At 40.5% G+C, this 27,887-nt stretch overlaps 1 protein-coding gene across 1 annotated transcript; it reads left to right on the top strand.

The window, feature by feature from the left end:
• Positions 1–2,614: 2,614 nt before the first annotated feature.
• Positions 2,615–20,627, top strand: mrpl3 (mitochondrial ribosomal protein L3). The gene is made up of 10 exons (XM_066674547.1): positions 2,615–2,847; positions 5,821–5,999; positions 6,127–6,218; positions 10,166–10,264; positions 12,198–12,297; positions 12,496–12,556; positions 16,197–16,308; positions 16,403–16,480; positions 16,941–17,018; positions 20,009–20,627. The coding sequence occupies exons 1-10, from the start codon at positions 2,756–2,758 to the stop codon at positions 20,150–20,152; spliced, it is 1,035 nt and encodes a 344-aa protein (XP_066530644.1). The 5' UTR covers positions 2,615–2,755; the 3' UTR covers positions 20,153–20,627.
• The last annotated feature ends 7,260 nt before the right edge of the window (positions 20,628–27,887 follow it).

Raw genomic sequence — 27,887 nt, 5'->3', positions numbered from 1 at the left:
GAGTGAGGAATTGACTTCAGAGCATCAGTACAATTTCTCCTGTAAGAGGCTTACATCAAAAGGCCTGTACCAGCCTATAAAAATTTCCCCAATAAATATTAAATTATTAAATATAATATAAAATGAATATTCTGAATATACACTGGCCATTAGTGAGTTTTTTTTATTGTTTATTTAAAATAAAGAAGTGAGGAATAATTAAACTATGCTGTAAAACATCCTTTAAAATTTACAAGCTCCTATCAGCTACTTTGTATATACTGTACTTCACAGTATTTTACACTCATTTACTGTAATCACTATAACACTGAAGTCAGTGTCAGCAGTGAATTTTATCAGAAACCAAGACCGAGGTAACCCCAGCAACACTAACCCTGTTTGAGTTTCACTCTCCAGATACTGTAGAAACTCCATCTAAAACAACACTGTATTGATTCACTACCACAATCTCTTATATATAAGACCAGATATCAGTGACAGCAAGCACCAAACATAAGAGACATATTCATTTTTCTTCATGGTTATTGTCATTCATTCATTCATTTTCTGTGATTGCTTTATCAAGTTCAATGTCACGGTGGGTCCAGAGCCTACACTGAATCACTTTAAGCTATGTTTACTCATTAAAATTTGTATTATTCCTAAAATATTTTAATTATAGATTATATATTCTTCTGGTGTTAATATCGAACACATTGTGTGTTAATGTTGTGCAGTTTAAAATAAAGTTTTCTCATTTTCCCCTGTAGATATTGCAGAGAAATCTGGAACTTATGGCCAAGTTATTATTAACTTCTCCCCATGGAAATTACAGCTGAGTATGGAATTAAGCTCCTACACTCACCTCATTTCCAGAGTAGGACACTAGTGCCATACACATGAATGATGAATTCCTTTAGTTATAAGATGTCAATGCGGATTCACCTGTGAAGTACAAAGAGCATTTGTGCTACATTAGGTTTTGTATCAGAGAGCCCTCAAATTTCAGCTCACTGTTCGGGGACAGAAATCTTTTACAATATAAATACATGACCTCAGCTATCATTTCAGCTCAGCGTGAGACACTAAGGTACATAGATTATCATAAATTAATCTTTCTTCAGGCCACAAGGGCATGGTAAAGTCTGTGGAATAATCCATAAAACATTAAAAAAGCATCTATATTCCATGCACAGGCCACAGCTATTTTGGCTGGCTGTTAATATGGTCTTACTGTTAATATTCCTCCATAGAACTTTGCAGGTGAAGAGGTTGAATATGAATAAATATATTAGCCCTGAGTATGTTGAGTTAACTTTATTGGCAGTAAATCCCATGAACTGTACGTCCAATTTACATTCCTTATAATTAGTGAATCCTGTATCCATGTGGGTTTCCTCTGGGTGCTCCGGTTTCCTCCCACAGTCCAAAAAAATCACACATAGGTAGGTGGATTGGCTACACTAAATTGTCTAAAGATGCCAGTGTGTGAGTGAATGTAGGTGTGTGTGTCACCCTGTGAAGGACTGGCACCCCCTCCAGGATATGTTCCTTGCCTTGAACCCAGTGATTCCAGGTAGGTTCCTCATGACCCTGAGCAGTTGGAATTTAACTGCCTTAATCAAGGGCACCTCACCTGTGGATTAAGAAAGGAGGACTGTGCTGTTCCTTCACACCCAAAACCCTCAGTTTCCCTGCCGGTGGTGAGGACCTAACCCATATTAAGGCTACCATGCTCAGTGAGAAGCTAGAAGAGTACAATCCCCACAAATATTGTGTGTGTAGAGTGTTTAAAATCTCTGGAGCTCCATACAGAACTTTAGGACCTTTTGCACTTTTTCTTTGTAGATCAATATGTCAAGCACAGCTGCTTGGCTATCATCCCCTCTGAACATGATGCCACATGGAGATGAGTGTGATAGAGCTCAAAGTGGAAGTTTCATACCCAAGGGGGCCACCATGCACCAACACTGGGAAACAAGGCAGATGCCAGATACTTGAGTGGAACCAAACTTGCCATTAAAACTACTCAGGAAGGTTAAAATCCATCAATATTTAACTGAAGCACATGAACTGATAATGTCACAGTCACCTTTGTGTAGCATTCCAGTGACTTGCTCATAATATAAACTGATATACAATCAAAATAAGGATTTGCACACAATTTGCATTTACTGAACATAAAAGGGGGGCATTTTAACATAAAACAATAATTTTACGTTAAAATTTGCAAGAATTTATGATTTATGTTCAGTGTAGAGAATATTTTCAATAAGAATATCAAACAAACACAATATATATATATATATATATATTTTTTTTATAATGACGTGCGGGAGCTCTTAGAGCTTTCCTTGGGTCATGTTGCGTTGTAGCTGTGTTTGGTTTGTGAATGCTGTTGGGTACAGAGATAATGTTGGAGGTTAATATAACGTACAAAATGCTGTGTATCACCACTGGCGACGCCACAACATCAACAAAATTAACAGGGTTGTTCAAGATTGTTAATATATCGCTAATTGTTAATTAAATGACTTTAGGACTCACAGGAGAATTCATTAATCGTATAAACAAATCTCAACTTAGTTTTACTACAGATGTTTGAGCGGAACTATATGTGTAGTTTGTGAGTTGTCTCAGGGAGCGTTGAAAGCGTGACACCGGAAGCCGGAGGAATGACATCTCAGGACAAACGTGGGAAGAGCGCATGAGTTCAGTTAAATAAAGTCAGATTTAATAATCTCCGGATTAATTTAAAACCGGATTAAACACAGCGATGGCGGCGGGGTGCTGCAGGCTCATCAGACTCGGCGACATTCTGCTCAGAGGGGCGACTCCCACTGTTTACAGAAGAGCGTCTCTGGAGAGGTGAACACGAACCTGCCTAACATTGACACTAACTCCTCTTTTCTACACTCATTGTCCATTTTATTAGCTCCACTGACCGTACAGGAGCCCTTTGTAGTTCTGCATTTACAGACTGTAGTCCATTTGTTGCTCTGCATACATTGTTTGCCTTTTTTCACCTTGTTGTTAGTAGTCAGGACACCCACAGGACCACCACAGAGCAGGTATGACTTGGTTCACTGCAGCAGTGTCACTGACGTGGTGATACGTTAGTGTGTGTTGCTCTGGTATGAGTGGATCAGACACAGAAGGGCTGCTAGACTTTTTAAAACACCTCTATGTCACTGAGAATGGTACATCAATCAAATATCCAGCCAACCTCTGTCTACTAATGAAGGACTAGAGGAAGATCAACACAAACTGTGCAGCAACAAATGAGACACTGTCTCTGACTTTACATTTAAAGTGGGGCCAACAAGGTTTGTGAGTCCTGAGAGTGGACACATTATTTAAAACTTCTGCAGCACTGCTGTGTCTGATCCACTCATACCAGAGCAACACACATCAATGCATCACCACCACGTTGGTGTTACTGTAGCACTAAGAATGACCCAACATCCAAATCATACCTGCCTTTTGGTGGTCCTGTGAGAGTTCTGACCATTTGAAAAGCAGGGTGAAAGGGGGCAAACAAAATATTCAGAGCAACATGTGGACTACAATCTGCAATTATAGAACTACAAAGTGCTTCTCTATGGTCAGTGGAGCTGAGAGACTGGACAGTGAATATAATGTATACAGATATGTATATAATGTATGTCAAAAATATATACAAAGGGCATTAACACTGAGGATTTTGACTGCTTTCTACCACAGGTCATGTGAGGTACTGATGATGGTGGAGTAATACTGAAGGACAAATGCAACTCCAAAGCCTCTTAAATTTACTAGATGGAGCTTTGTGAATTCAGTTTTACTGATTCTAGGGAATCTCTAGCAAATTCTTTAGGCCAATGTTGTTGTTTTTTTCTTTAGCCATTTTGTCCCAATTTTGCAGAATTGCTTAGGATTCTTCTGCTGAAAGACCCATCTGGCTGGTAACTTCAACTGTTGCTTAAATAATAGAAGTGCCCTAGAAAAACAACTTGATACTCCCACCCTCATGCTTTACATTTTGGTTGTAATAAAAATATTGATGGCTTGGGTTTGCAAATAGAAGCCAGTAGTCTTCTAAGGGTGTGACTTTATTTAAGGTAGGCCCTTAAATACTGTCACAGGTGCAAAAGTTAATTCCTAAATTGGCAGATTGCATAAAGCTTCTAAAATTCATTACATCCGTTTCTGAAGTCTTTCTGACTGCTTATAGAGACAGTCATCTTGGTGTATGTAAAATTTTGAGCCATTAAAAATGTGAAAGGTGAAATAATTCTGTCTCTAATCAGTAGCTTTAAATTGACCCCAATGTGAACAAGTTATTTCCAGTTATAAGATAAGTTTTGTAAAATGGAGTTTGACCTGTAAACTTGGTGTATGCAAATTCTTGGCCTCAATTTTACATAATGTTTTGGTCCATTGTTCTCACTGCAATGCTCAGAATGAAAATCATATGTAAGTTATACAACAATTGAGATGCATTTTAAAGTGCTTGTTGTTTGTGAAATGTTCCTCCCACATTCAAGATGCTCCATCAGAAGGTTGGTGTTCTAGTATTTAAATTAGTGAAACACAATATATTGCCAGCTGATATATTAGTTGCCGATATGTGGACTTTATTTTAATTTTATTGTTATCAGTCCGGTGTTGGAATTTTAGCCGATAAATTGGCACATTTGTTGTGCATGCACATATGCACCGACACTTGTAAATTCACAGCTATGTCTGCCATGTGGATGTTTTTCACAGTTTCTGCAGAGAACAGTTTCTGGGATTAAATTTCTTCATTGTGAAAGCCAATTAAATATCAGCAATACTCAGTACACGCACACAGAGCAGTGTAATCACACACTTATTTTTGGTTAAATCACAGAGCAGGTTAAATGACAGAAAGATACTCTCAACCACCACAGTGCAGGAGCCTGTATTATATAAAACACATCACAATAGATAAAGAGTCATTCAACGTCTTAATTTATTACTGAAACACAATGATAAACAATTACAAACACTTGCTCAAACATCTCCCTCCCTCGCTAAAACAAACGCAGTGCTGCCCTAATTGGTGCTCCTAAAGAAACCATTCATGCGGAACCAGCTGTAAATCTTTGATAAAAATAAAATTTACTAATGAACCAATATATTGAATGATTTCATTAAAAAAAGAGTACAAAAGTCTGTACAAAAATGCACAAATACTGAAGAAAAGGCTATGTCCTATGACAACCTATGATAAAAAGAATTTGTTTTGCTTTAATCCAGTGGTTCTCAAACTGTGGTACGTGAAGCAGCAAGAGGTGGTATGCCAAATGACCTTGAATTATTTACTACTTAATTAAGGACTTTACTCATAACTGAAAATCTAAAATTTTTATGTGTAAATTACATAATGTTTCACCGTTTTCCTAATTATGCCCCCATGAAATTCATTTGTGTTGTAGAAAAATACAACGTGCTACACATACACCGTAGTACATCTGTAAAGGAACGTTCCTCCTCTTTTTTTTCCAGGAAGGAAGTGTGATCCCCCAGTCTTTTGAGAAATTGCTTTAATTAGAAGAAGATAAAATTATTGGATATTAATATCAGTATTGGCTACTCTAAGGTGCTAATTATCGTTTATCCTATCCTATCCTATCCTATCCTAAAAAATCGGTGCATCCCTAGTTTAAATTGGAGCACCTCAGTCTCAGGACTGTTGTAGCACTACTATATGGCAGTAGACACATTCATAGCTAGTATACATGTTCAGTAGATATGTTCACAGCTGATATACTGATGCTTAATTTATTTTATTTTGGCCAGAGTTTTTTAATTTATATTTTCCTTTTTTTGTACTAGCATTGCTGCTGTCCAGTTTGTCAGAACTATCAAGTCCTCTACATGGTGGGATGAGCATCTCACAGAAGATAATGCAAATTATATGAGAAGGGCTGTAGCAGAGGAATACAAACAGCTGAGTGCAGACAGACTAAACCCACTGAAGGATGAACCGTGGCCCCGGCATGAATGGGTGGAAAGTGAGTCTGACCCTCTGTATAATGAGTTGTGAGAATTAGAATGCTGTGTGTACCTGTTAAGATAAAGTAAGACTGACCTGCACATTTCAGTCTCAACTACATATGAATCCTGCCTTATGTTTCACAGAGAGTCGGAGGGTTGGTCTTGTTGCAGTGAAGTTGGGCATGATGCCTGTGTGGACCAAATCTGGAGAAAGGCATGTTGTAACAATGCTACAGGTAATAAAGACTCATATGTATTGTGTAGCATTTGGCTGGTTCACAGTAACACTTTGGTCACTTTAAATTTGGTGGTACCTAATGTCATGAGCTCCCTGAAGACTTGGAATTAAAGCTAGACCAACTAGCATTTTACATGCTTTCAATATTTGTTTGTGTCTCCCAACTGGTATCCTAATACTAATCTTTGGTTTCAGTTTGCTCAGAGGTACACATTTATTCATTCTGCTACACAGATACAGACAGAATTTCACTCAAAAAACAAAAGTCAAAGAAACTTATCATTTTCTTGGTGTTAAATATTGTTTGCTTAAATATTTAAAGGTGAAGTGTAATATGTTGATACTGTAGAGCATTTTTGAGTTTTAGATATCATTGTCATGATATTTTTGTAGCCTAATTCTACATGTATTTGTTAATAATTGCCTGGCTTTATAATGAAAAGCAGTCTGTGTCAATAATGATCAGTGCTGTAAATAGTAAAATTGGTAATTGAACAACATCATTAACTATGAAATAATCTTTAAAACAGTATTTTTTAATTAACTCCATATTAAATTCAGCAGTTCAGAGTACCATGCCTTCTTGGGGACCCTAGAGGGAGTGCTGGAGAACACTCATTCTGGGGACTCCATTGTTCTGCTGGGGGACTTCAATGCTCACGTAGGTAATGACAGTGAGACCTGGAGGGGCGTGATTGGGAGGAACGGCCCCGCTGATCTGAACCCGAGTGGTGTTCAGTTATTGGATTTCTGTGCTCGTCACAGTTTGTCCATTACGAACACCATGTTCGAACATAAGGGTGTCCACAAGTACACCTGGCATCAGGACACCCTAGGCCGCATTTCGATGATCGATTTTATAGTCGTATCATCTGACCTGCGGCCATATGTTCTGGACACTCGGGTGAAGAGAGGCGCTGAGCTGTCAACTGATCACTACCTTGTGGTGTGTTGGATCAGATGGCGGGGGAGGATGCCGGACAGACCTGGCAGGCCCAAACGTGTGTTGAGGGTTTGCTGGGAACGTTTGGCAGAGGAACCTGTCAGAAAGATCTTCAACTCCCACATCCGGCAGAGCTTCGACTGCATCCCGGGGGAGGCTGGTAACATTGAGTCCGAGTGGGCCATGTTCCGGACCTCCATTGTTGAGGCGGCTGAACGGAGCTGTGGCTGCAAGGTTGTCGGTGCCTGTCGGGGTGGCAATCCCCGCACTCGGTGGTGGACACCCCGGGTGAGGGGGGCTGTCAAGCTGAAGAAAGAGTCCTATCGAGCCTGGTTGGCTCAGGGGACTCCGGAGGCAGCCGACAGATACCGAGGAGCCAAGCGGCTCGCAGCCTCGGCAGTCGCTGAGGCAAAAACTCGGGTGTGGGAGGAGTTCGGTGAGAACATGGAAAACGACTTTCGGTCGGCTCCGAGAAGTTTCTGGCAAACCGTCAGGCGACTCAGGAGGGGAAAGCAGTTTTCCACCAACACTGTATATGGTGGGGGTGGGGAACTGTTGACCTCGACTGGGGACGTCACCAGACGGTGGAAGGAATACTTCGAGGATCTTCTCAATCCCACCGGCACGTCTTCCGCAGAGGAAGCAGAGCTTGGGGACCCCGGGGGGGGCTCGTCTATCACTGGGGCTGAAGTGGCCAAGGTGGTAGGGAAACTCCTTGGTGGTAGGGCCCCGGGGGTGGATGAGGTTCACCCCGGGTTCCTCAAGGCTCTGGATGTTGTGGGGCTGTCCTGGTTGACACGTCTTTGCAACATCGCGTGGACATCGGGGGCAGTGCCTCTGGACTGGCAGACTGGGGTGGTGGTTCCCCTTTTTAAAAAGGGGGATCGGAGGGTGTGTTCCAACTATAGGGGGATCACACTCCTCAGCCTCCCCGGTAAGGTCTATGCGGGGGTACTGGAGAAGAGAGTCCGACCGATAGTTGAACCTCGGATCCAGGAGGAACAATGCGGATTCCGCCCCGGTCGTGGAACACAGGACCAGCTCTTTACCCTCGCTAGGATCCTGGAGGGTGCATGGGAGTTTGCTCAACCAGTCTACATGTGTTTTGTGGATCTGGAGAAGGCATTCGACCGTGTCCCTCGGGGTATTCTGTGGGGGGTGCTCAGGGAGTATGGGGTACTGGGCTCTTTGTTACGAGCTATCCAGTCCCTGTACAAACAGAGCAGGAGTCTGGTTCGTATGGCTGGCAGTAAGTCCGACTGGTTTCCAGTCGGAGTTGGACTCCGTCAGGGCTGCCCGTTGTCACCGGTTCTGTTCACAATTTTTATGGACAGAATTTCTCGGCGTAGCCAAGTGGCGGAGGGTGTCCGGTTTGGTGGTCTCAGGATCCCATGTCTGCTTTTTGCAGATGATGTGGTCTTGTTGGCTTCATCGAGCCGGGACCTCCAGCTCTTGCTGGACCAGTTTGCAGCCGAGTGTGAAGCGGTAGGGATGAGGATCAGTACCTCCAAGTCCGAGTCCATGGTACTCAGTCGGAAAAGGGTGGAGTGCTCTCTCCAGGTTGGAAGTGAGATCCTGCCTCAAGTGGAGGAGTTTAAATACCTCGGGGTCTTGTTCACGAGTGAGGGAAAGATGGAGCGTGAGATTGACAGGCGGATCGGTGCAGCGTCAGCAGTAATGCGGGCTCTGTACCGGTCCGTTGTGGTGAAGAAAGAGCTGAGCAGAAAAGCAAAGCTCTCGATTTACCGGTCAATCTACGTCCCAACCCTCACCTATGGTCACGAGCTTTGGGTAGTGACCGAAAGAACGAGATCGCGGGTACAAGCGGCTGAAATGAGTTTTCTCCGCAGGATGTCTGGACTCTCCCTTAGAGACAGGGTTAGGAGCTCGGACATCCGGGAGAGACTCGGAGTGGAGCCGCTGCTCCTCCACGTCGAGAGGAGCCAGTTGAGATGGTTCGGGCATCTGGTTCGGATGCCTCCTGGACGCCTTCCTGGAGAGGTGTTCCGGGCATGTCCAACGGGGAGGAGGCCCCGGGGCAGACCAAGAACACGCTGGAGAGACTATATGTCTCGACTGGCCTGGGAACGCCTCGGTATACCCCCGGAGGAGCTGGCGTCGGTGGCTGGGGAGAGGGAGGTCTGGGTTTCTTTGCTCCGACTGCTTCCCCCGCGACCCGGATCCGGATAAGCGGTGGATAATGGATGGATGGATTAAATTCAACCAGAAAAACACACACACACAAACTAGAAGCATTTTGCTTGCACACACACACACACACACACACACACACACACACCCTAGGAGTTGCAGACAGCCACCTCCTCCAAATCCCGGGGACCAGATTAGTGCCTTGGGTCCATAGGTGACATTATGCTCCCAAGCCTGCTTCTCCCTTCAGGCTTGGCTGCCCCATACCATAACAAGCCGGCCATATTTAGAATATTTTTGCACTTTCATTTCAGTGATTTTAGAAGTGGTGAATATAAATATTCAAATTGATTAAAAATATCAGATAGATATTACCAGTCTACTGATCATTAATGTTTCATGTTTTCAGCTGCTAAAACATAGAAGAGTATCTGTAAAAATGTATATACTCAATATTTTGTTCGCTTAAGAGGCCTTTTGGTAAAAGGCCATTCGTTTGAAGAGTTAAATAATTATAGGGCAGTTCCATGAGGTCGATCGCATGTAAAAACTGAAACCAACTATTTAAACAAACAAGCGGGTGAGGGTGTCCTACCTCTGTTGCCACACTGACCATTTGTGAGCAAGAAGGGCAGCTATGAATGAGGCTAATACATTATTAATGAAATATACACAGCTTTTGCAGCTAAGATTGGATTCAATTTATTATTAACATTATTTTGTATAAACATTTTCAGATATTTTGAATATGATATTGTCGGAGGGTCTCATGTTTGAATAAATGCTTATATGGGGAAAGCAAATTTTAGCTCAGCACTCTGATTCTCAGGTGTACACTCTGTGTCTCCCAGGTGCAGGACTGCCATGTGATCAAGCACATACCTAAAGAAGATTTTGATGGCCAGACTGCTGCGCTCGTTGTAGGGGGTAAAAACTCTCCCCCTTTTCACGTAAGTTCAAGCAGTAATTATTACTGATTGCTTGCACACATCAGTGTATGTTTACAAGCCCCTTGATTTGTGTTATATGCAAGGCAAGCACATGCTCAAGCTCATCCGTAATTCCTCCCCCATATTCACACCCTTGACTTTCATGTAATAGAGCTGAGTGGTGGGCCGCCTGGAGGGTCTGAATAATGAGAGCTGAAGTAGTCATATAGGAGAATTACTCTGAGGGTGTGGAGGTGACCTTGGAGTGTGAAAGTGTTTGTGTTGCAAAGAATTAATCGAGGCGGTTAAGTTTGCAGTTCTCTCCAACTTTATTCCTTTTCACCTCCACATTTCTCCTAATTTCACTTCCTCTCTTGCTCACCGCTCCCTCATCTTTGGTTTGATTGGTTTTACTTGGATGTGTTTGTTTCAGGAAAATTGCTGCCACTGAGTAGGGAGGCATAGTGATGAATGTATAGTTGAGCAAATAAAGAAGGAGAAAGATGTTTTTAATCACTTCTTTTCTAGTTATCCACAAAAGCACTAATGGCAATCTTTAATAGAAACTAGGACCTTCAGCAAAGTCACTGCATTTTGGGTATTTTAGAGAAGAATGTGTGTTAGAGAATAATAAATGTATTATATTGTATTAATACATTTATTATTAGTAGTAGTAGTAGTAGTAGTAGTAGTAGTAGTAATAATAATATTATTATTATTATTGGAAAAATCCTGAGCAATAATTCATATATTGTTTTATATTCGGTATAGGGATGATCACAGGTACTCTAATATTCATTCCAATATCCAAACACTAAAATATCACTTCCATTGGGATATTATTTTGCAATGACAATGCTCATAATGGAGATGTGAGAAGAATTGACGTTCCAGTAATTGCACTACACAGGGTGAGTCAAAAGCCGCAGGGCACCCTTTTATTGCTTTGGTATTCTACATAACCACCTTTCCATTGGAAAAATTTGCTCCTGATCCAGTAAGGCAGCTTTCAATATGGCCATGTTCCGGACATAGCCCCTCACCCATTACTTGCGTGGGTATTCAGATTAAAAGGTGTCCTGTAATTTTTGACTCACCCTTTATAATGCACCGTGTTGTTTGGGCATAAATGTTTACAAACAACAAACACCAATTCCCACAAACCCCACAGCAGCATGTGCCAAAAAGTGCACACATTTTTTTCTTAATTGAGATTAAAACATTGTGTACATCCTATTACTAGCGTATTTATTATATATGTTCAGATACATGTTGAGTTTGTGTTAAATGTGACTAAAAATTCTGAGAAAACACCTCATCAGCATCCAGCCTTGTACTTAAAAACCCTACCCATAATAAAACATACCTCCACATATTCTTTTTGTTACTGAATTTTTAGCCACTTAACACTATAACACTACAATAATTTAATATAAACAGTCAATTGAATATTTAATTAAAAAGAATGTACGTCCAGGATTATGACAGATACTATGTTCTGGAATGAGCTTAATGAGGATTCAGTGTTTTCTGGGTTTTGCTGCCCCCCCCCCCCCCCCTCCCCCACTAACTCAAAACAGAGGGGGTATTCATTAAAGCGAGATTTCTCAGAGCCCAAATTAAAGCCTGTCAAATAGGAAAAGTCAGTCATTGCTAACAGAGATAGCTTGCTTCTTGGAATACCCCCAAAGCCTAACCTTTAGTATGAGTACAGCAGGAGACAATTAAAAACTGTCAGTACTGTTCATAGCTGGCAACTGCCAATTTTTTACCATATTAAATTTTGTTTGTTTATGATATGACAAATCAGAATTTTAGCTTCTTAAAACTGATATTAGTGATAGTTTTGGTCTGCGGCATATTGTGTATTATATTGTTGGATGAATCAGCATATACCAGATCCCCTTGTAGAGATGGATGTGTTTGCTGAGAGTTTCTGTATGTTTCCCTGTAGCGGTCAGAGGAGTCCCTGGAAATTTTCCGGAACGCTGGAGTTTCTCCGAAACAGAAGCTGACAACTTTCTGTGTGACGGACAACGCTGTCATCAAGCCAGGTACTTTCATCAGTCAAACAAAGGCTTTCTGCATGCTGAAAGAAATAAAAAACGTAATCATTCTGTGGTGTTAATCATTGGGGTTCTCAAAAAAAAAATTTCAGGCAAGTTCCGATAAGTAATGGGAAATACTACAAACAAAACATTTCAGAGAAGATGTCCAAGCTTATTAATCATCCTCTTCTTCTGTTTGCTTAGGCACACCTCTCTATGCTGCTCACTTCCGCCCAGGACAGTATGTGGATGTTACAGCCAAAACGTGAGTATCTCATAACACAAGTTAGACTTGTTTATATCTACATATGTATTTAGTTTTATAGAATTACTGAGTGTGAATATACCATTTAATCTTCTAAAATATTGTGTAATAAAATGAATGAGCAGAAACTGGGGGCATTTTGGATGCTGTCAGCTGCCTACATTCTGCCTAATGTCTGAGAAAAGAAACACAAAATACAATGATCTCACATTGATTTTAAACAGCAGCATATACCAGTCACACATAACATTAACTACATTTTAAGTTTTTTTTCTTCATAATTTTCATCAATACTCTCACATTTCCTTTGTTCACATTCACACAAGTGAGTATCTGGTCTCTTGTCTTTGCCAGTTACACCTTTTACTCACAAGGATAGTGGACCCCCGCTTAGGGGGGAGGGGCTCTGGTAGCAACTGGGCTTCCGTTAAAATAGAGCAATAGAGGATTCTGAGAGGCAAAAATAAAATAAATAAAAACCAGTATTGCAAAACTTATTGTGATAATATGCTAATAGCCTATTAATTTTGACACCACTGCAAGCATAAATATTTTGATTGTAATATTTTTTTATCCTGTGCAATAGTTATGTTATTATAATTATAAGGATGGAATTGTTATTTTTCTAATTGTCTGTTGTGCTGTTTTTGTTGGTATATCTGGGGGTTAAGATATACACCCATATTATACAGATGATTGATAAATATAAGTTGTCTAGTAGCACAACCCTTCCTGTAGTGGACTGGGGTTTTTTCTTCTTATACCAAGAAGGGTCCTAGGGCAAGACACCTAATGCTGCTTTATTCTTCATTTGTAACCTGACTACAACTGTAGTATGCTTTGGGTATGAACATCTGCTAAATGTCATAAATGAAAAATGTAAATAATTTTGCATGTTGAGTCGACTATCCAGCAGTAGCTTTCAGACATAGAATAGAGTGTTTACTCCCCAGACCTGCATTTTGCATAGATCATGCAAATGTCCCTCTAGAAGGCTTATTCTATTTCTGATTATTTTTAGCTTGAGGATCTATGTTGGTGTACATTGTTATATCTCCTTGTGTAAGTAAAAGAAATGTTATTATGGGTCAGAAATTGGGGTGTAGGTCTTCTTGGTTTCTGATCTTTTTTTTATACCCAGAATCCGGTCTTTGCCACCTACTTAGAACAGCAAGCACTATACTGCACACACACACTGAACCTCCAAGCGAGAGCATACCCTGCACTTCATTAGAATCCCAATCATGATGTAATAGCTCGGCCCCTTCAGTTTTCCCTTCTAACCCTCCTGTTCGCCCTCCTTACAGAAGATGACTGCTGCCTTATTTAAATCTGTGTGAAGATGCCAGGTCTGGCCAAGAGCCTCTGTAGGTCATTTTGACAGCAGATCAGACTGAGATGTCCTTTCGTTAAACTCTCACATGATCAAAGGGAGGCCGATCAGTATGTACACAGCAGGCTTTAATGGGCAAATGAAACACACCTCTTATTTGACATTATAGAAAATATATTTAAACATGCCAGTGGTCTGAAATGGCAATGCCAAAATATTAGTGCAATTCTCATTAAGATTTAAGAGACAAGCTTTTGTTTTTCATCACTTGGGGCTGATTTGTAATTTATATTTTCATGTATATAATTACAAAAGGACAAAAATTTGTGGACCCCACCTCACACAACATTTCTCTGAAATGAAGGAAATACTTGATGTCTACAAACTTTTGGACATATAGTTTATCTGTTGCTGCCAAAGGCAATATTGCAGACATTCATAAACATCTAAATGTGGCCCAGCAGTCTAAGCACTGGTGCTATCACTGGGAGATTGCCTGTCTGATCCCCAGTGGTGCCTCATTCATCCAAGGTCAGGAGTTGTAAGAGAGCACAATTGGCCTCACTCTCGGTGGGTGGGATGAGGGGCTCCCTTCCCTCATGGTGCCAGTCAGCACAGGCTAATTTCAGTTAATGCAATGGACCTGGGCAAACAATGTATACCTCCAGCAAGTGGGGTCTGTCCAGTGACGGAGCAATAGTGGCAGTGTGAAAAGAGGTGGTGTTTCATATCATGTGCCTTGATATGTTATGTAGCTAACATCAGGACTATATGGAAATTTACAGTAAAGACATCAGAATTGCACCTGATACTGCTGCACACCTTTTCTTCCTGTTTATATATATATATATCCTCCCGTTTATTGGGCAACCACCTGAACATGCAATGTCAGCCAATCCTCACACCTCAGCTATCAGATAAAGTGGACCTGGGAATGATTAACCCAGTTTTTGAAAATGGGAATTATTAGGAGGCCAGAAATGGCCACAGTGGGAGATTAAGTCAGGATATTGGGGTAACTTTTTTTTTTTTCATGATGTCAGAGCACATTTTTTTTCAATAACGAGTCCCCATCACTGCAGTCAGGCTTTGGGATAAACCAATGACGGCAGAAAACATGGAGTCAGCATCTGTTAAAAGTAAAGCCAGCACAGGTCTATTGTGTCCGCTGGCTGGTGGCATTATGATGTGTAGCTCCACCTTCCCTTATGTTTTCTAGGGCAAAGCAGCACATTTTCAGTCTCGGTTTCACAGCTTTCCATCTCTAGTGTTTAATTCCAGCAGTTAGTTTTCCCTGTACTAATGTTGGCACATTTTTATTTTCCCCCAGAAATAGTTTTTGAGCATGTTATTCAGCTATGTCCTCAAAGGCAAGGTTACAATTAGGAATGAAGTGATTGACAGCCTTATGACAGTCTGAGCTCACCTGCAGGTCCCACATTTCTCGTGCACCTGTTTATTGCATGAGTAGCTTGGCTACAGTGGAGCCATCAGGCATTTACCTGGTATATTTGTACTGTTATCTCTCTCTATCTCTCTCTCTCTCTCTCTCTCTCTCTCTCTCTCTCTCTCATAACTGTTTATTTTAATTTATATTTTTTGACAGTAATGACTTCTGCTGAAGTCAACTCTGCAGCAGCTAGCAGCAACTCTGTATCATGCTCATGCACATCTCAACTTCAGATATTTTTGACTAAATGCCAGTAACTGATGCAACTATCCTTTACATCTTAAAAATTGCATCAGTTACTGGCATTTACTGTCTTTCCAATCCGATTTAATTGCAGCAGCAATGACATTCTGGCCTAAGTAGAACGTTCAATTCTGCTTTAAATTGTGCTAAAGGTAAGTTCTGGCACCTACAGAAAATTCTTTTCCACCTTAAAGCAGAATTTACTATGTGGTGCGGATTGACTTATTCATTCCTCCTTAAATCGCACAAGTTTTCTCTCACCTACATACATATTCATTCTACCTTACATGGTGCAGCAATCATAATGGGGCCCAGGTAGAATTTCTGTTTCTCCTTAAATGTTGCACTGTTTAATGTGAAATATAACACGCACAGAAAATGTAGTTTGAAAATATGAAAACAATGATAGATTAACGTTGTTTGCAGTCTATAAAAATCCACTCTGCTCCTACGTTGCCAAGATGGTGGTTTGAGACTGGGGTTGGTCAGAAGAGGACAGAACAGAAAGGAATGGAGGCACACTGTGATATATAAAGACATGTTGATGTATAGCAAAGATGTAAGGCATAATAATACGTGAGTAATAGTGAGTGTGATATTGCATTGTGTTTCAGTATTGGAAAAGGTTTCCAGGGAGTGATGAAGCGCTGGGGTTTCAGTGGTCAGCCAGCCTCTCACGGTCAAACCAAAACCCACAGGAGGCCAGGCTCCCTGGGACCTGGAGGGGTGAGTGTATATGTGTGTTTCTGCCTGCGCATACATATGCATACATTTGCCTTTCCACTGGACCCCTTAATGGCGAAATCTCTATCTCTGACAGGATCCTGCTAAAGTTTTCAAGGGAAAGAAGATGCCAGGCCGGATGGGAAATGTTTATGACACGGCGTTTGGTTTAAAGGTATAAACGCACTGTGCTGTGTGCTTCTCTACCAAGGTTTATTTATTTAATTTATTTGGTTGTTAATAATTTATTTTTGTTTAGTTGTTTATTTGTCTTAATCTAATCCCTTGATACCACATACAGTAGGTGTTTTTACATATACACCCTTCACTAAACACACACAACTGTTTCCAGGGTCAGCAACATTTTAATTTCTTCACAATAATTATAATTTGCACATTTGGTCCGTGGCTCTCAGGCAAACTGTAATACTGCTGATGTGTGGAATTGCACGCACACACAAACAAGCATGTACTACTTCTAACTAGACAATGCATTCATTTTTCTCTCTCTCCCTACCTTACATTCTCATATTTTGTGTGTGTGTGTGAGAGAATGTTCTGCTGTTAATAATTTGAGTATGATATTGCTGCATGACTATGTTTCAGATGCAGATATTATTTTGTCTGTGTTTTAGGTTTGGCGAGTGAATAATAAATATAACGTCCTATACGTCAACGGTTCTGTTCCAGGACACCGCAACTGCTTGGTCAAAGTAAGACCACTTTTATACACACACACACACACACACACACACACAGCACCTAGAGGTGTGTATATGCAAATTTTACAGACAAAAAATTGGATGGCAGCTTAACTTTCAGTTTTAGAAATATTGAGATGCCCTGATATTTCATACACAAAACAATTCAGCCAAAAATGATCCAAAATCTGTATGTTTTGTTGTTTGGAAAAAGAAAAAGGCCCAAAAAAATTAGCCAAAATTAATAAAGTTAATGTGTAATCCTGTGCCAGACGTTGTGGATGTATTTTAACAGTTGAAGCAGCTGTAACAAGCAGCTTAGATTATTAAACCTTTAACCTAAATCTATTGCCTTAATGATTGCTTAATAAAAGGTATCCCAACCAGAATAATCTTTTAAAAAGTCATTAAATGTTACAGATGAGTGACCTTTAAGCTTTATGGCAATGTAAGTATTATGTCACTTTTCGACCACGTGGGTCCGGCTCTACACGACTCGACATGGCTCTGCTCGGCACGCTTATAGCTTGTTTCTTTTTTATGGAGTCTGTGACGTCGCAAAACCTTGTCTCTCATGAATCGCTGGCTTTGACAACCACAACAACTGCGGTGGTAAAATTAGACACCGTTTACTCATCGTGTATTTGCGTGTTGTTTTAGTTTTGGGATTAAACATGGCTCCGTGGCTAGTGTCCAGATTCCAGATTTAGCCAGTGGAAAAGCAAAAGAACTGTGCCGATTAGAGTTGTGTAGGTTCTGTGCAGTGGAAAAGCGATAATATTTTGATGACATCACCCAGAAAATACAGAAAAATGAGTTCCTATGATGCGAATAGGAAAAATACACTAGAAGAATATCTCCCAAACATTTATGACCTTGCTACTTCTATCTTCAGTCACCCGCCACACTGCTTAATTTCTTGTAAGTCTGATTGGCAGATTGATCCTGATAGAGTGATGATCTTGGGGAAAAAGCTGGTCACACACTTACTCTAAGTCACATTTGTAGAATATGCTAAAATAATTTTAAACATTCTTTTGGTCGTTTATTGTTGGCTGTTTTAACCATGTGAAATACAATAGCAATACAAATATATCTTTAGATTACAATGTATTTTTTCTTTTGTTTATGGAAAATGTGCCAGTTAAAATAATTATTTTCAGTGTTCAGCTCAGTGTGTCCTGAGTATTGGTTTCTATTTTAGCCGAGTATTTACATTTTATTGCATCACTAGTACACATGCATTACAAATCAGGCTGATCAAGTTGAACTATGTTTCAGTTCAAACAAATATGCATTAAAATGTGTCCAAACAGCTTTTCGTGTTAGTGGTGGAGCTCAGAAGCTTATCTTGACTGTCACTCAAAAAACCTTGCCCAAAACTCCTCACACCTCTTTACAAGGTTACAATAGAATTTATTATTCTCTTGTTAAATAGAGGTCATAGTCTGACAGCATTGTTATCTGACAAGCAGCACACCATAAAAATCCAGATGTTTTAAATATAATCAGCTCACAGAAAAAGCCCTCATTTATTTTTAAGGTTATGATTTTTTATCATTTCAGCCAAATGCTACTTTTTTTTTAGATTTACCTACTGATTTCAGATATATATTTTTGTATATATTGTTTTTGTAGGGGACATGGTGCAAGTGGTAGTTTCGCTGTCACACAGCTTTAGGGTCCTGGGATTGTGGGTTGAAACCCTGTAGGTCACTGTCTATGAGGAGTTTGGTGTGTTCTCCCCGTGTGCCCTGTGATGGACTGGCGTCCTCTCTAGGTTGTTACTATCCTGGGAGCAAGAATAACTGGCTGGTAGCATTATCAAGATGGCCACAGAGTGAATAGACTTTCATATAAGGATTTAAGTGGATAAACCCAATATAATTGACAGCATAATTTAACAAACAATGTGCCATAATCCCTGTTTTTACCATAAACAGTACGCAAATACTATATTGTCCTTTCCTGTCGATACTGCTTTAATAGCAGATTTGTAGTGCTGTTGTGATGTATGCATATCAGCCAGCTTGTGACCCACAAACCTATTCACAGCATAAGACTGCAAACCTTTACTGAATCAGACCTTGCAAAATGGCCAATTACAAATATACACAATTACAATAAAGGCACTTGTACAGTCCAAGAGAAAAAGGGCAGGGACTCGAGCTTTCCTTAGGGTTCACCTGTTGGCGTCTCTGCTCAATGCATCTTTCCCTATATTTGTCAGTATTTTACTATTTCTGCTGTAGTCCTCGTTTTCAGCGGTGTGGACCTAAAATAAGAGCACTATCCATGCCACTGCGACCTTGGTGCATGCACACACACACTCACACACACTCTGAAGCTGTGTCATCCATCTCTATCAATACAGAGACACACTTGTGTGTGTATATATTGCGTTTATAACTATCAGCACATTGATCGCTCAGTCAGCAGTTTGAGGTCTAGTGTGTTATTGAAAATACCTATGTGCAAACACTCACAATTACTCTAAATAGATCTGAGTCACCCAAGAGCTTCAGTACACTTGCTTACTTCAGCTTGAATATTTTTGAATGCTGTTTTCTTTGACATGAATACAACCTAATGCTGAAACACTCACACTGGTGGAGTTTACGTTTGGTCTGATTTGTAGCTTTGATCCAGTCATGCAAATTTGTAAATCTTATTTGGTCATGGCTAGGGACAGAGTGATATGAATATTTTGTCACCAACACACAATTTAAGATTTGACACATTTTAAAAATGACTAAAGATTAAAATTAAATTCATTTTTTTTTTTTTTTTCTGGAATTCTTAGTTTTTGTGTTATCAGTTCATTAGTTACACTGCTGTGTACTCCGTATACAGAACAAACTTCAGACATTAGTGATTCTTCTCATATTAGAGGTATCTATTTAATAAAATATATAAAGAGATTTTATTTTTGCAGACTGTGAAACCCTGATTAAACTGCCGTAGAACTGAAATTAACCTGAGATTCATTTCTTTGTGTTCAGATAAGAGACACCATTCTGCCTCACCATCTGGAGAAAAACAGAAACCCACCCTTCCCCACGTTTTTTGCCGATGGAGATGAGGAACTTCCTGAAGACTTGTTTGACGAGAACATGTTTCAGTTTGGGGAGCCAATTCCAGAGTGATGTTACAACTTCACACTTTGTGCAGTCAGTTCCTAAGCCTGTTTATAAATGGCCATGTGTTACATGTGTCACCACATGAATAATGAATATATGAATGCTTAATGCCGGATGGACTGACTGACGGAACGTTTCCAGACCCAGAGGAAATGTATGTGTGAATGCAAATGTCCATAACAGTTGTATCGGTCATAACCCGGATTTATCCTGTCATCCAGGTGATGTCTGACTGTGCTCGTGTGTGAATAGAGCCGGTAATATTCCAGTGAATTCATGCAGTGTCTCCTGCTCCACCTCTGAACCATGTGAAACATTTCCAGCTGTGAGAATGCATCTGACACTGAAAATATCTGGCTGTATGCTACATGTGTGAAAGGGCATCTCTGGAAAATCTCCAGAGAGATACATCCAGACATTTTCCGGACAATTCGTATGTGAAAAAGGCTAGTGTCAACAATGTGGACTGCTGTGGAACTGACGCATACAAACATATACTTCTTTCAAAAGTGCTGGAAAACAAGCTCCTGAACAGCAGATTGTCTAAAAATTGTGTGAATGGATACAGGCTTCTGTTGATATGTAAACATTAAAATGCCTTTAATAAAATCTTTTGCTATGTACCACATGTTGAGAGCATGATGCTTCCAGGAAAGAAAAAGCAAATGTGTTCAGAAAGACAGCCAATACAGGTTTATAGGAACACTAGGTACGATTTGAGAGAGGCTGTGCTCTCCCTTTTACAGGTCAATGGAGCGTCACACATTTTAAAGCTGTAATTCTAAGGTGAAAAATACTACCTACAAGTTCTTTAAAGAGAGAAATAGTTTGTTACAAGATTAGCTTCAAAAAGTTTAGAGCAAAATGGTGATAAATACTGCTTTGTGATCCTTGATTTAGTCGGCTCACCTAGACCATATCACCACCATATCAAAACATCAGTGTTGAATATTAATTTGCACTTGGAAAATATTTTCAAAAATTGATTAGACCAGTAGAAATATTACAAATATCTAACCAGCTCCTATGAAGATAACATTTGATTGACAAATGTTACCATAGACACCCTGGGCTCTTAATGAAATTTCTGTCATGTGCTTCATTCAGAACACCAGTAGAATCAAACCACACGGTCTAAACAGCTTATTTAAGTGTCTGTTAAGGTAATTGAAAATGAACCAGAGCTCACTTTACTCTGAAGCACACAAGAGTGAGGTAAAAAGAGCAGAAGCTCTGTTTTGTCTGGTCCTGATTTATTTAATTTTGTTTATTGGGTGGTAGTCTTCCATATTTTCTCTTTCACATTCTTCTCTTCCTTCTTAAACCAAAACAAAAAAAAAACAGACGGAGTTATTTTATTTCATAGTTTGTGGCTTGGTAGGGGCTAGAGATGCACAATGAGCAAAGTTAAATTAATAAAAAAATAAATAAATAAATCATAAGTCCGCTAACAGTTTTCTCAGCATCAATCTACTAAATGCACGTGCCACTCAAACATACATGCAGTAAATGCTGAAATTGGATGCTGATTCTATGAGGTTTTAATGTTATGGAGCCTCAAGGACATTAGTGAGGTCGGGTTCTTATGTTGGATTAGTTCTAGATCACAAACATATTGGATGGAACATCACTCCAGAGAACACTGCTTCACAGTCCAGTGCTATCATTCCCCTTTAGTTAACATTTGGCATTAGGGATATCTGATTTTAAAAGCTATTTGTGCAAAACATCTCAAACATTTGTTTCCACGGTGTGTGTACTATAAGACAGTGGAATTCATTAATTATGAAGCATATGTACAAACGTACAAAGTGTATTATCAGAATATATAACTAATTATATCAAAAACCTGCAAACAGCCCTCTGAGTCAGACTCTCTTAAGATGAGCACATGGCCAAGTGAGGAGTAGACTGGGAAATCTGTCATTTCCTGCCTGAGTTGGCATATTTAACTTTTTTGCTGATTTTTTTTCCACAAAAGCTACGCAATAATTTGCGAGTTGCACTTTTGGGTCGTCAGCCAGATGCTCATCAATGAACTCTTCGCTTACTGCATCCAAGTGGTTCTTTAGACGACAAGTGTATGCCTCAAGTTTTCTAGCCTTTTCACTGGACCAATATGAGACGCAGTGAAAGCACAGCAATCAAGCTTTAAACCATTAAAACACTTTCATTTTCACTCTCAAAACTACAAAACATGTTCATGTTTAGTTTTTACCAAACATAGTAAATATTTTATCTTAATTACTCAGTACAATTTTAGTTTAGGGCGGCACGGTGGCGCAGCAGGTAGTGTCACACAGCTCCAGGGACCAGGAGGTTGTGGGTTCGATTCCCGCTCCGGGTGACTGTCTGTGAGGAGTTGGTGTGTTCTCCCCGTATCTGTGTGGGTTTCCTCCGGGTGCTCCGGTTTCCTCCCACAGTCCAAAAACACACGTTGATAGGTGGATTGGCGACTCAAAAGTGTCCGTAGGTGTGAGTGTGTGTGTGTCTGTGTTGCCCTGTGAAGGACTGGCGCCCCCTCCAGGGTGTATTCCCACCTTGCGCCCAATGATTCCAGGTAGGCTCTGGACTCACTGCGACCTTGAACTGGATAAGCGCTTACAGATAATGAATGAATGAATTTTAGTTTAAGAGGTAAAGATGTGTGACTACCACAAGAATATACACCTTGAATCCAGACTCTGGGTCAATCAGTTCCTCATGCTATATGAGTACAAATAAGGATATATAAAAGTCCCTTTCTTCATAAACCCCACTCCCAGGTTTAGCTCTGTGATCTTAGCTCACAAAAACATCTATAATTTAATTTCATTTAACTATTTTTGACAGGCCTAGTGCAGCGTCTTAACGAAAAGCTGCCCAGACTGAAACCTATTGAGTATGAATCAGTAGGCGTAACCTACAGTTCCTTGGTTAGGTGGTTTCTGAATGATATTGTAACATCACAAAAACAATGCATGACAAATTTTGCAATTTATCTATATTCCCTATTCCATCACTGTCCAAAGAAAAACTCCAAAATAATAACTTTACAAGGAAAAAAAATCTTAACTTTCACTCATTATCTGTAACTGCTTATCCAATTCAGGGTCAAGAGCCTATATGGAATCATTGGGTGCAATGTGGGAATACACCCTGGAGGGGGCGCCAGTCCTTCACAGGGTAACACACACGGACGTTGGGGTCGCTAATCCACCCACCAACGTGTGTTTTTGGACTGTGGGAGGAAACCCACGCAGACACAGGGAGAACACACCAAACTCCTCACAGATAGTCACACAGAGCGGGAATCGAAACCACAACCTCCGGGTCCCTGGAGCAGTGTGACTGCGACACTACCTGCTGCACCACAGTATGAAGAACAGCTGCTGTGTTCAAATGATGTAGTAAGCTAACAATTGACAAAAATGGAAATACATGTTTTTCTTTGGAAAGCGACAGGATATATACAGTATAGATGAATATTATAATTTTTATATGAGCTACAGTGTTAACCACCTTAAAGCTTTTCTTTTCAAAGAAGCCATGAAATATTAGTTTCCCCCTGATATGGGCTTTTAAATGGACAGGGTCACTTTCCAGGTCTAAAATAACAGAGGGTCAGGTTCTCTGTTGGTCCCATGGTGTTTGAAGAGAAGACAATTGATTGATTTCTGAAATTTTGATAGGCCAGCTGGTTATGTGTGTTTGTGTGCATGGTCAGCAATTCCTTGGCTATTTGTGGGTGTGCACTAGATCGAGCTGACGCATAGGAAGCTGGAAATGCATCAGCATGACAGCATATGTCTGTAAGGAAGCTCTACTGGGACACTTTACACTGACCCCTGTGCATTAGTCCAGGAGAGGAAGACAGGGAGAAAGAGAGGGACGGAATGGGTGGGGGAAGATGCTGACAATGGTTGACATTTCTCTCTCTGTAAGTGAGGGGAGTAAATCGCAGCATTAATCTTGCATGAAGAGAAGCTTAGTGATGAAGGGAAGGTGTGTGTGCGCGTGTGCCTTCAAAAAATAACCCCCTCGTACCACCCCTCCCCATCTCTTACTTCACCATATTTTGTGTAAAAGGTCACTCTCAAGATTTCTTTTACACTTCCTCTGTGAATGCTCAAAGCTTCCTTGAAAAATGCCACACTGGATATAAAAGTTAGAATAGACCTTACAATGGCTACTCTGAAAGCCCCCTTCCAGTCATCAGTTAAACCCCTGAAATCTAATGTCTGTTCATCAAAATTACAAATTTATAAGCTGTTATAAGCTGTAAGTGTCTGTAGGTGTGTGTGTGTGTGTGTGTGTGTGTGTGTGTGTTGCCCTGTGAAGGACTGGCGCCCCCTCCAGGGCGTGTCCTCACCTTGCGCCCAATGATTCCAGGTAGGCTCTGGACCCACCACGACCCTGAATTGGATAAGCGCTTACAGATAATGACTGAACTAATTTGGTTTGTTATTTTATGAAGCTATTAAAGTGCAGTCCTATAGGATATACACTATAGTGTCCAAATTGAAAGGTTTTGTTGCTATGTTGATACTGAAGACAGAGGAAATAAAATTCTATGATATAAACTATAGCTTTTGCCATTTCTCAATTCTATTGAACTTAAACAAATCCAATTTATATTCTTTTTTGTTTTGATTTAGATGTAGCATTCTGACAGTTAATGAATGTGGGAAATAATTGCATTGGGCTTAGATAATTGTAATCAGGTGATTATGTAATATTTGTGACTTGCCTGTACCATATAGAACCATTCTATTTTCAGACCGCTGGAGGTGGAGAAGTGTATCTGAATAGAGGGAGAGTATGGATTTGAAAAGGCACTCTCCAGTCATTTTTGGTGTAAAAAGTAGTGAAGTGTAGGTTTTGAGGATGGCTGTACTTTGTAACAAAATGCCCCTGCAGTGATGGGAAAACCTGATACAAGGACACAACCCTATTGTTTAGGGAGGCTGAATTTCAGTAATACAACATTCATGTTTGACGACAAAGCCAATAAAGACTGTTATTGTCCCGTTATTGACCTGCCGTAGACACATAAAGCATTTTTCGATGGACCCAAACAGATGAGTTATGTTCAAAAGGCCTTTAATAAAGCTAGCCCTCTGTACACGTTATGTAATCGTACACTGTTCACAGGATTATTAGCTTTCCTCATACCAGTTATTGTTCTCTTTGCTGCTTCAGCTGCTGCTGTGCGGTGCCTTAGCCTCGAGGGATTTTGTTTTTCTTCCCTTGACTCACAAGCATAGTAATTTGTGTCCTTCACAAGCCCCTCTCCTGACTGTTTCAGTGTATTTACCTTTTATCTTTCGCCTCTGATGTCCCATACGAGACAGCTCTAGCTCTAACTGCTCTCTTTAGGGTTCGTTTGCCCTTTAAGGTGACAAGAGAATAAATGCAGGTCAATTTAAAAACAGCATGGTGCACCTCTGTTCATTTGTGTTTCGCACTGAACTACTCTGCTCTCGCTGTTCAAGTGCTGATGCGGTTTTGTTAAAGCTTTTCCTAAACAAGCCCCTATGGCTACGCACACTGCATGTTGTTTTATGGCAGGCAGGCTCACACACTCTATGGCCCAATCATTTTGGACAGATCTTCTAATGAGTGAATTTAGCTACTTCATCGCACACAGCTGACACAAGTGTTCAGTTGCACACACAGCTTGTACAGCGCATAGAAAAGCAAATGAGCCTAAAGTCACAATGTCCAGTTCAGCTTTGAGTTGTGATGCACTTAAACTGTGTTCTCTGGATTGATAGAGCACCAATCTATAATTTTGGCATGTGTTAACGTGCCTTACTTCACTAATACTCACATGGGTGACTGCCATCTATCCTCATAGCAATGTTCCAAAACCTGCTGTAAATCATACCCAGAAGATCAAAGACAAACAAACAAAAAAACAAAAGTGGGGTCAGCTCCCTTTTAATGCACTTCATTTCAGAAAAGAACTTTGAATGAGTGGGTGGCCACAAATGATTGGTCATATAGTGTATAATATAGGCACACTCTGTCCATGTTGATACTCTGCTTAAATTGTAAGCCCCTTTTCACTCCCACAGGACCACCACTGGTGATTGATTTACACTGACATGGTAGTGGTGTGTTAATGAGTGTGTTGCACAGATTGCATTATACACATAAGTGCTGTTAAAGCTTTTAAACCACTCAGGATCACTAATGGACTGAGAACTGTCCACCAGCCAAAAATATCCAGCTACCACATCCTGTGGCCCAAAGCTTACCACTGAAGAACCAAAGGAAGACTAACACATACAAGGTATTGTCTCCTACATTTCATGAATTGGAAGGGTAATGTAGCAGTTTCTTATACAGTGACTGTAAGTGAGCACAGTGTTTAAAAACTACAGCCACACGGCTGTTCCTGATTCACTAGCAGCAGCTTAACACACATTGGCATTTCAGAAAATTCCATGTTTAAAGGTACTCTCTGAAAGTCAACAAAACTGGTTGAGCAGGGGTGTTCAGACCACTGTGAATGCCTGTACGTATTGGAATGAACTGACGTATTGGTTTCACTTGTATCTGACGTTCTGTTTGAGCTGGTAAAATGGCTGGCTTTTTACTTCTATTTCCATCCCCAGCCTCAGCACATCTGTGCTTTGGTGATGTATGAATGTGTGTGTGTGTGTGTGTGTGTGTGTGTGTGTGTGTGTGTGTGTGCGTGTGCTAGGAGAATCTGTGGGTAATGCCATTGCAAGCCCCCCGCCTCAGCCCCATCAACACACACACACACACACAGTTCATCTCATCTGACTTCCTATCCAAATCACTCTTGATCAGTTTACTTCCCTTCAAAACAATTTTGCCCCCCTCCTTCATACACACCTGCTCTACCCTGCGCCCTGCTGCTGTGCTCACTCACACACACAAATGCACATACAGATATAGTTCCCTGTGTGTTTGAATATCGGGTTCAAACTGACATGTCAGAGACAGGGTGTGTGTGTTTGTGTGCGTGTGCACACCAGCAGGATTTGCTTCCTTCAAAATGCCAGCCAGGGTATATGCCAAGCACCACAGGCAGCTCTACTGAGCTCAGACTGACACCAGCTCATAATACTGAAGACCACTTCTATATAACCATTCATTCAAATGAACACACATATCAACACTGTCTAAACAAAATAGCTGTTTTCCAAAATATCCACTTTCATTCAAATTTAAGGAATATGAGTGAGGTCTTTTTTCTCCCATCATGCCATTTCACACCAGAAGAGGTGCAGCGCCCCAGGAGCAGTGGAGCTATTTCGTGACACTTGTTATTTCACAGAGGATGCGCCATTGGGGGACAAATGTGATTTCAGTTTGCCCTGTATTTTCCCATAATAATACCCTCTACAAATATCTTTAATGTGTATTGCTTAAATAAACACTGCTGGCAAAAGTTTATCACAGCTTTTTGTGTGAAAAAACCCAACAATATAAACCTGACTTGCCAACACCTCAGGTTGTTGGTCTCATTACTTGTACAAGGTCAGGGTTTGAACACTTGAAATGCTGCTTTACAGTTTTACAGCTGTCTTTTGGCATGTTTATTGGCCTATATTCCATAGTAAGAGCCCTAAAATCTGTACCTGCATAGAAACGACTAGATTGGCAAGATTTATCAAAAATAGCCCTAAGCGTAATTTTAAGATTCATGCGAATGGAGCTGCCGTGGTGCCCTGTGATGCACATGGCCAGCCTGAAAGGCTACACTGATTAATACAGCAGTGTATCA

The sequence above is a fragment of the Hoplias malabaricus genome, chromosome 6, assembly GCF_029633855.1.
Source record: "Hoplias malabaricus isolate fHopMal1 chromosome 6, fHopMal1.hap1, whole genome shotgun sequence".
Taxonomy (NCBI): Eukaryota; Metazoa; Chordata; class Actinopteri; order Characiformes; family Erythrinidae; genus Hoplias; species Hoplias malabaricus.
This window is presented reverse-complemented; position numbering and strand designations above follow the sequence as displayed.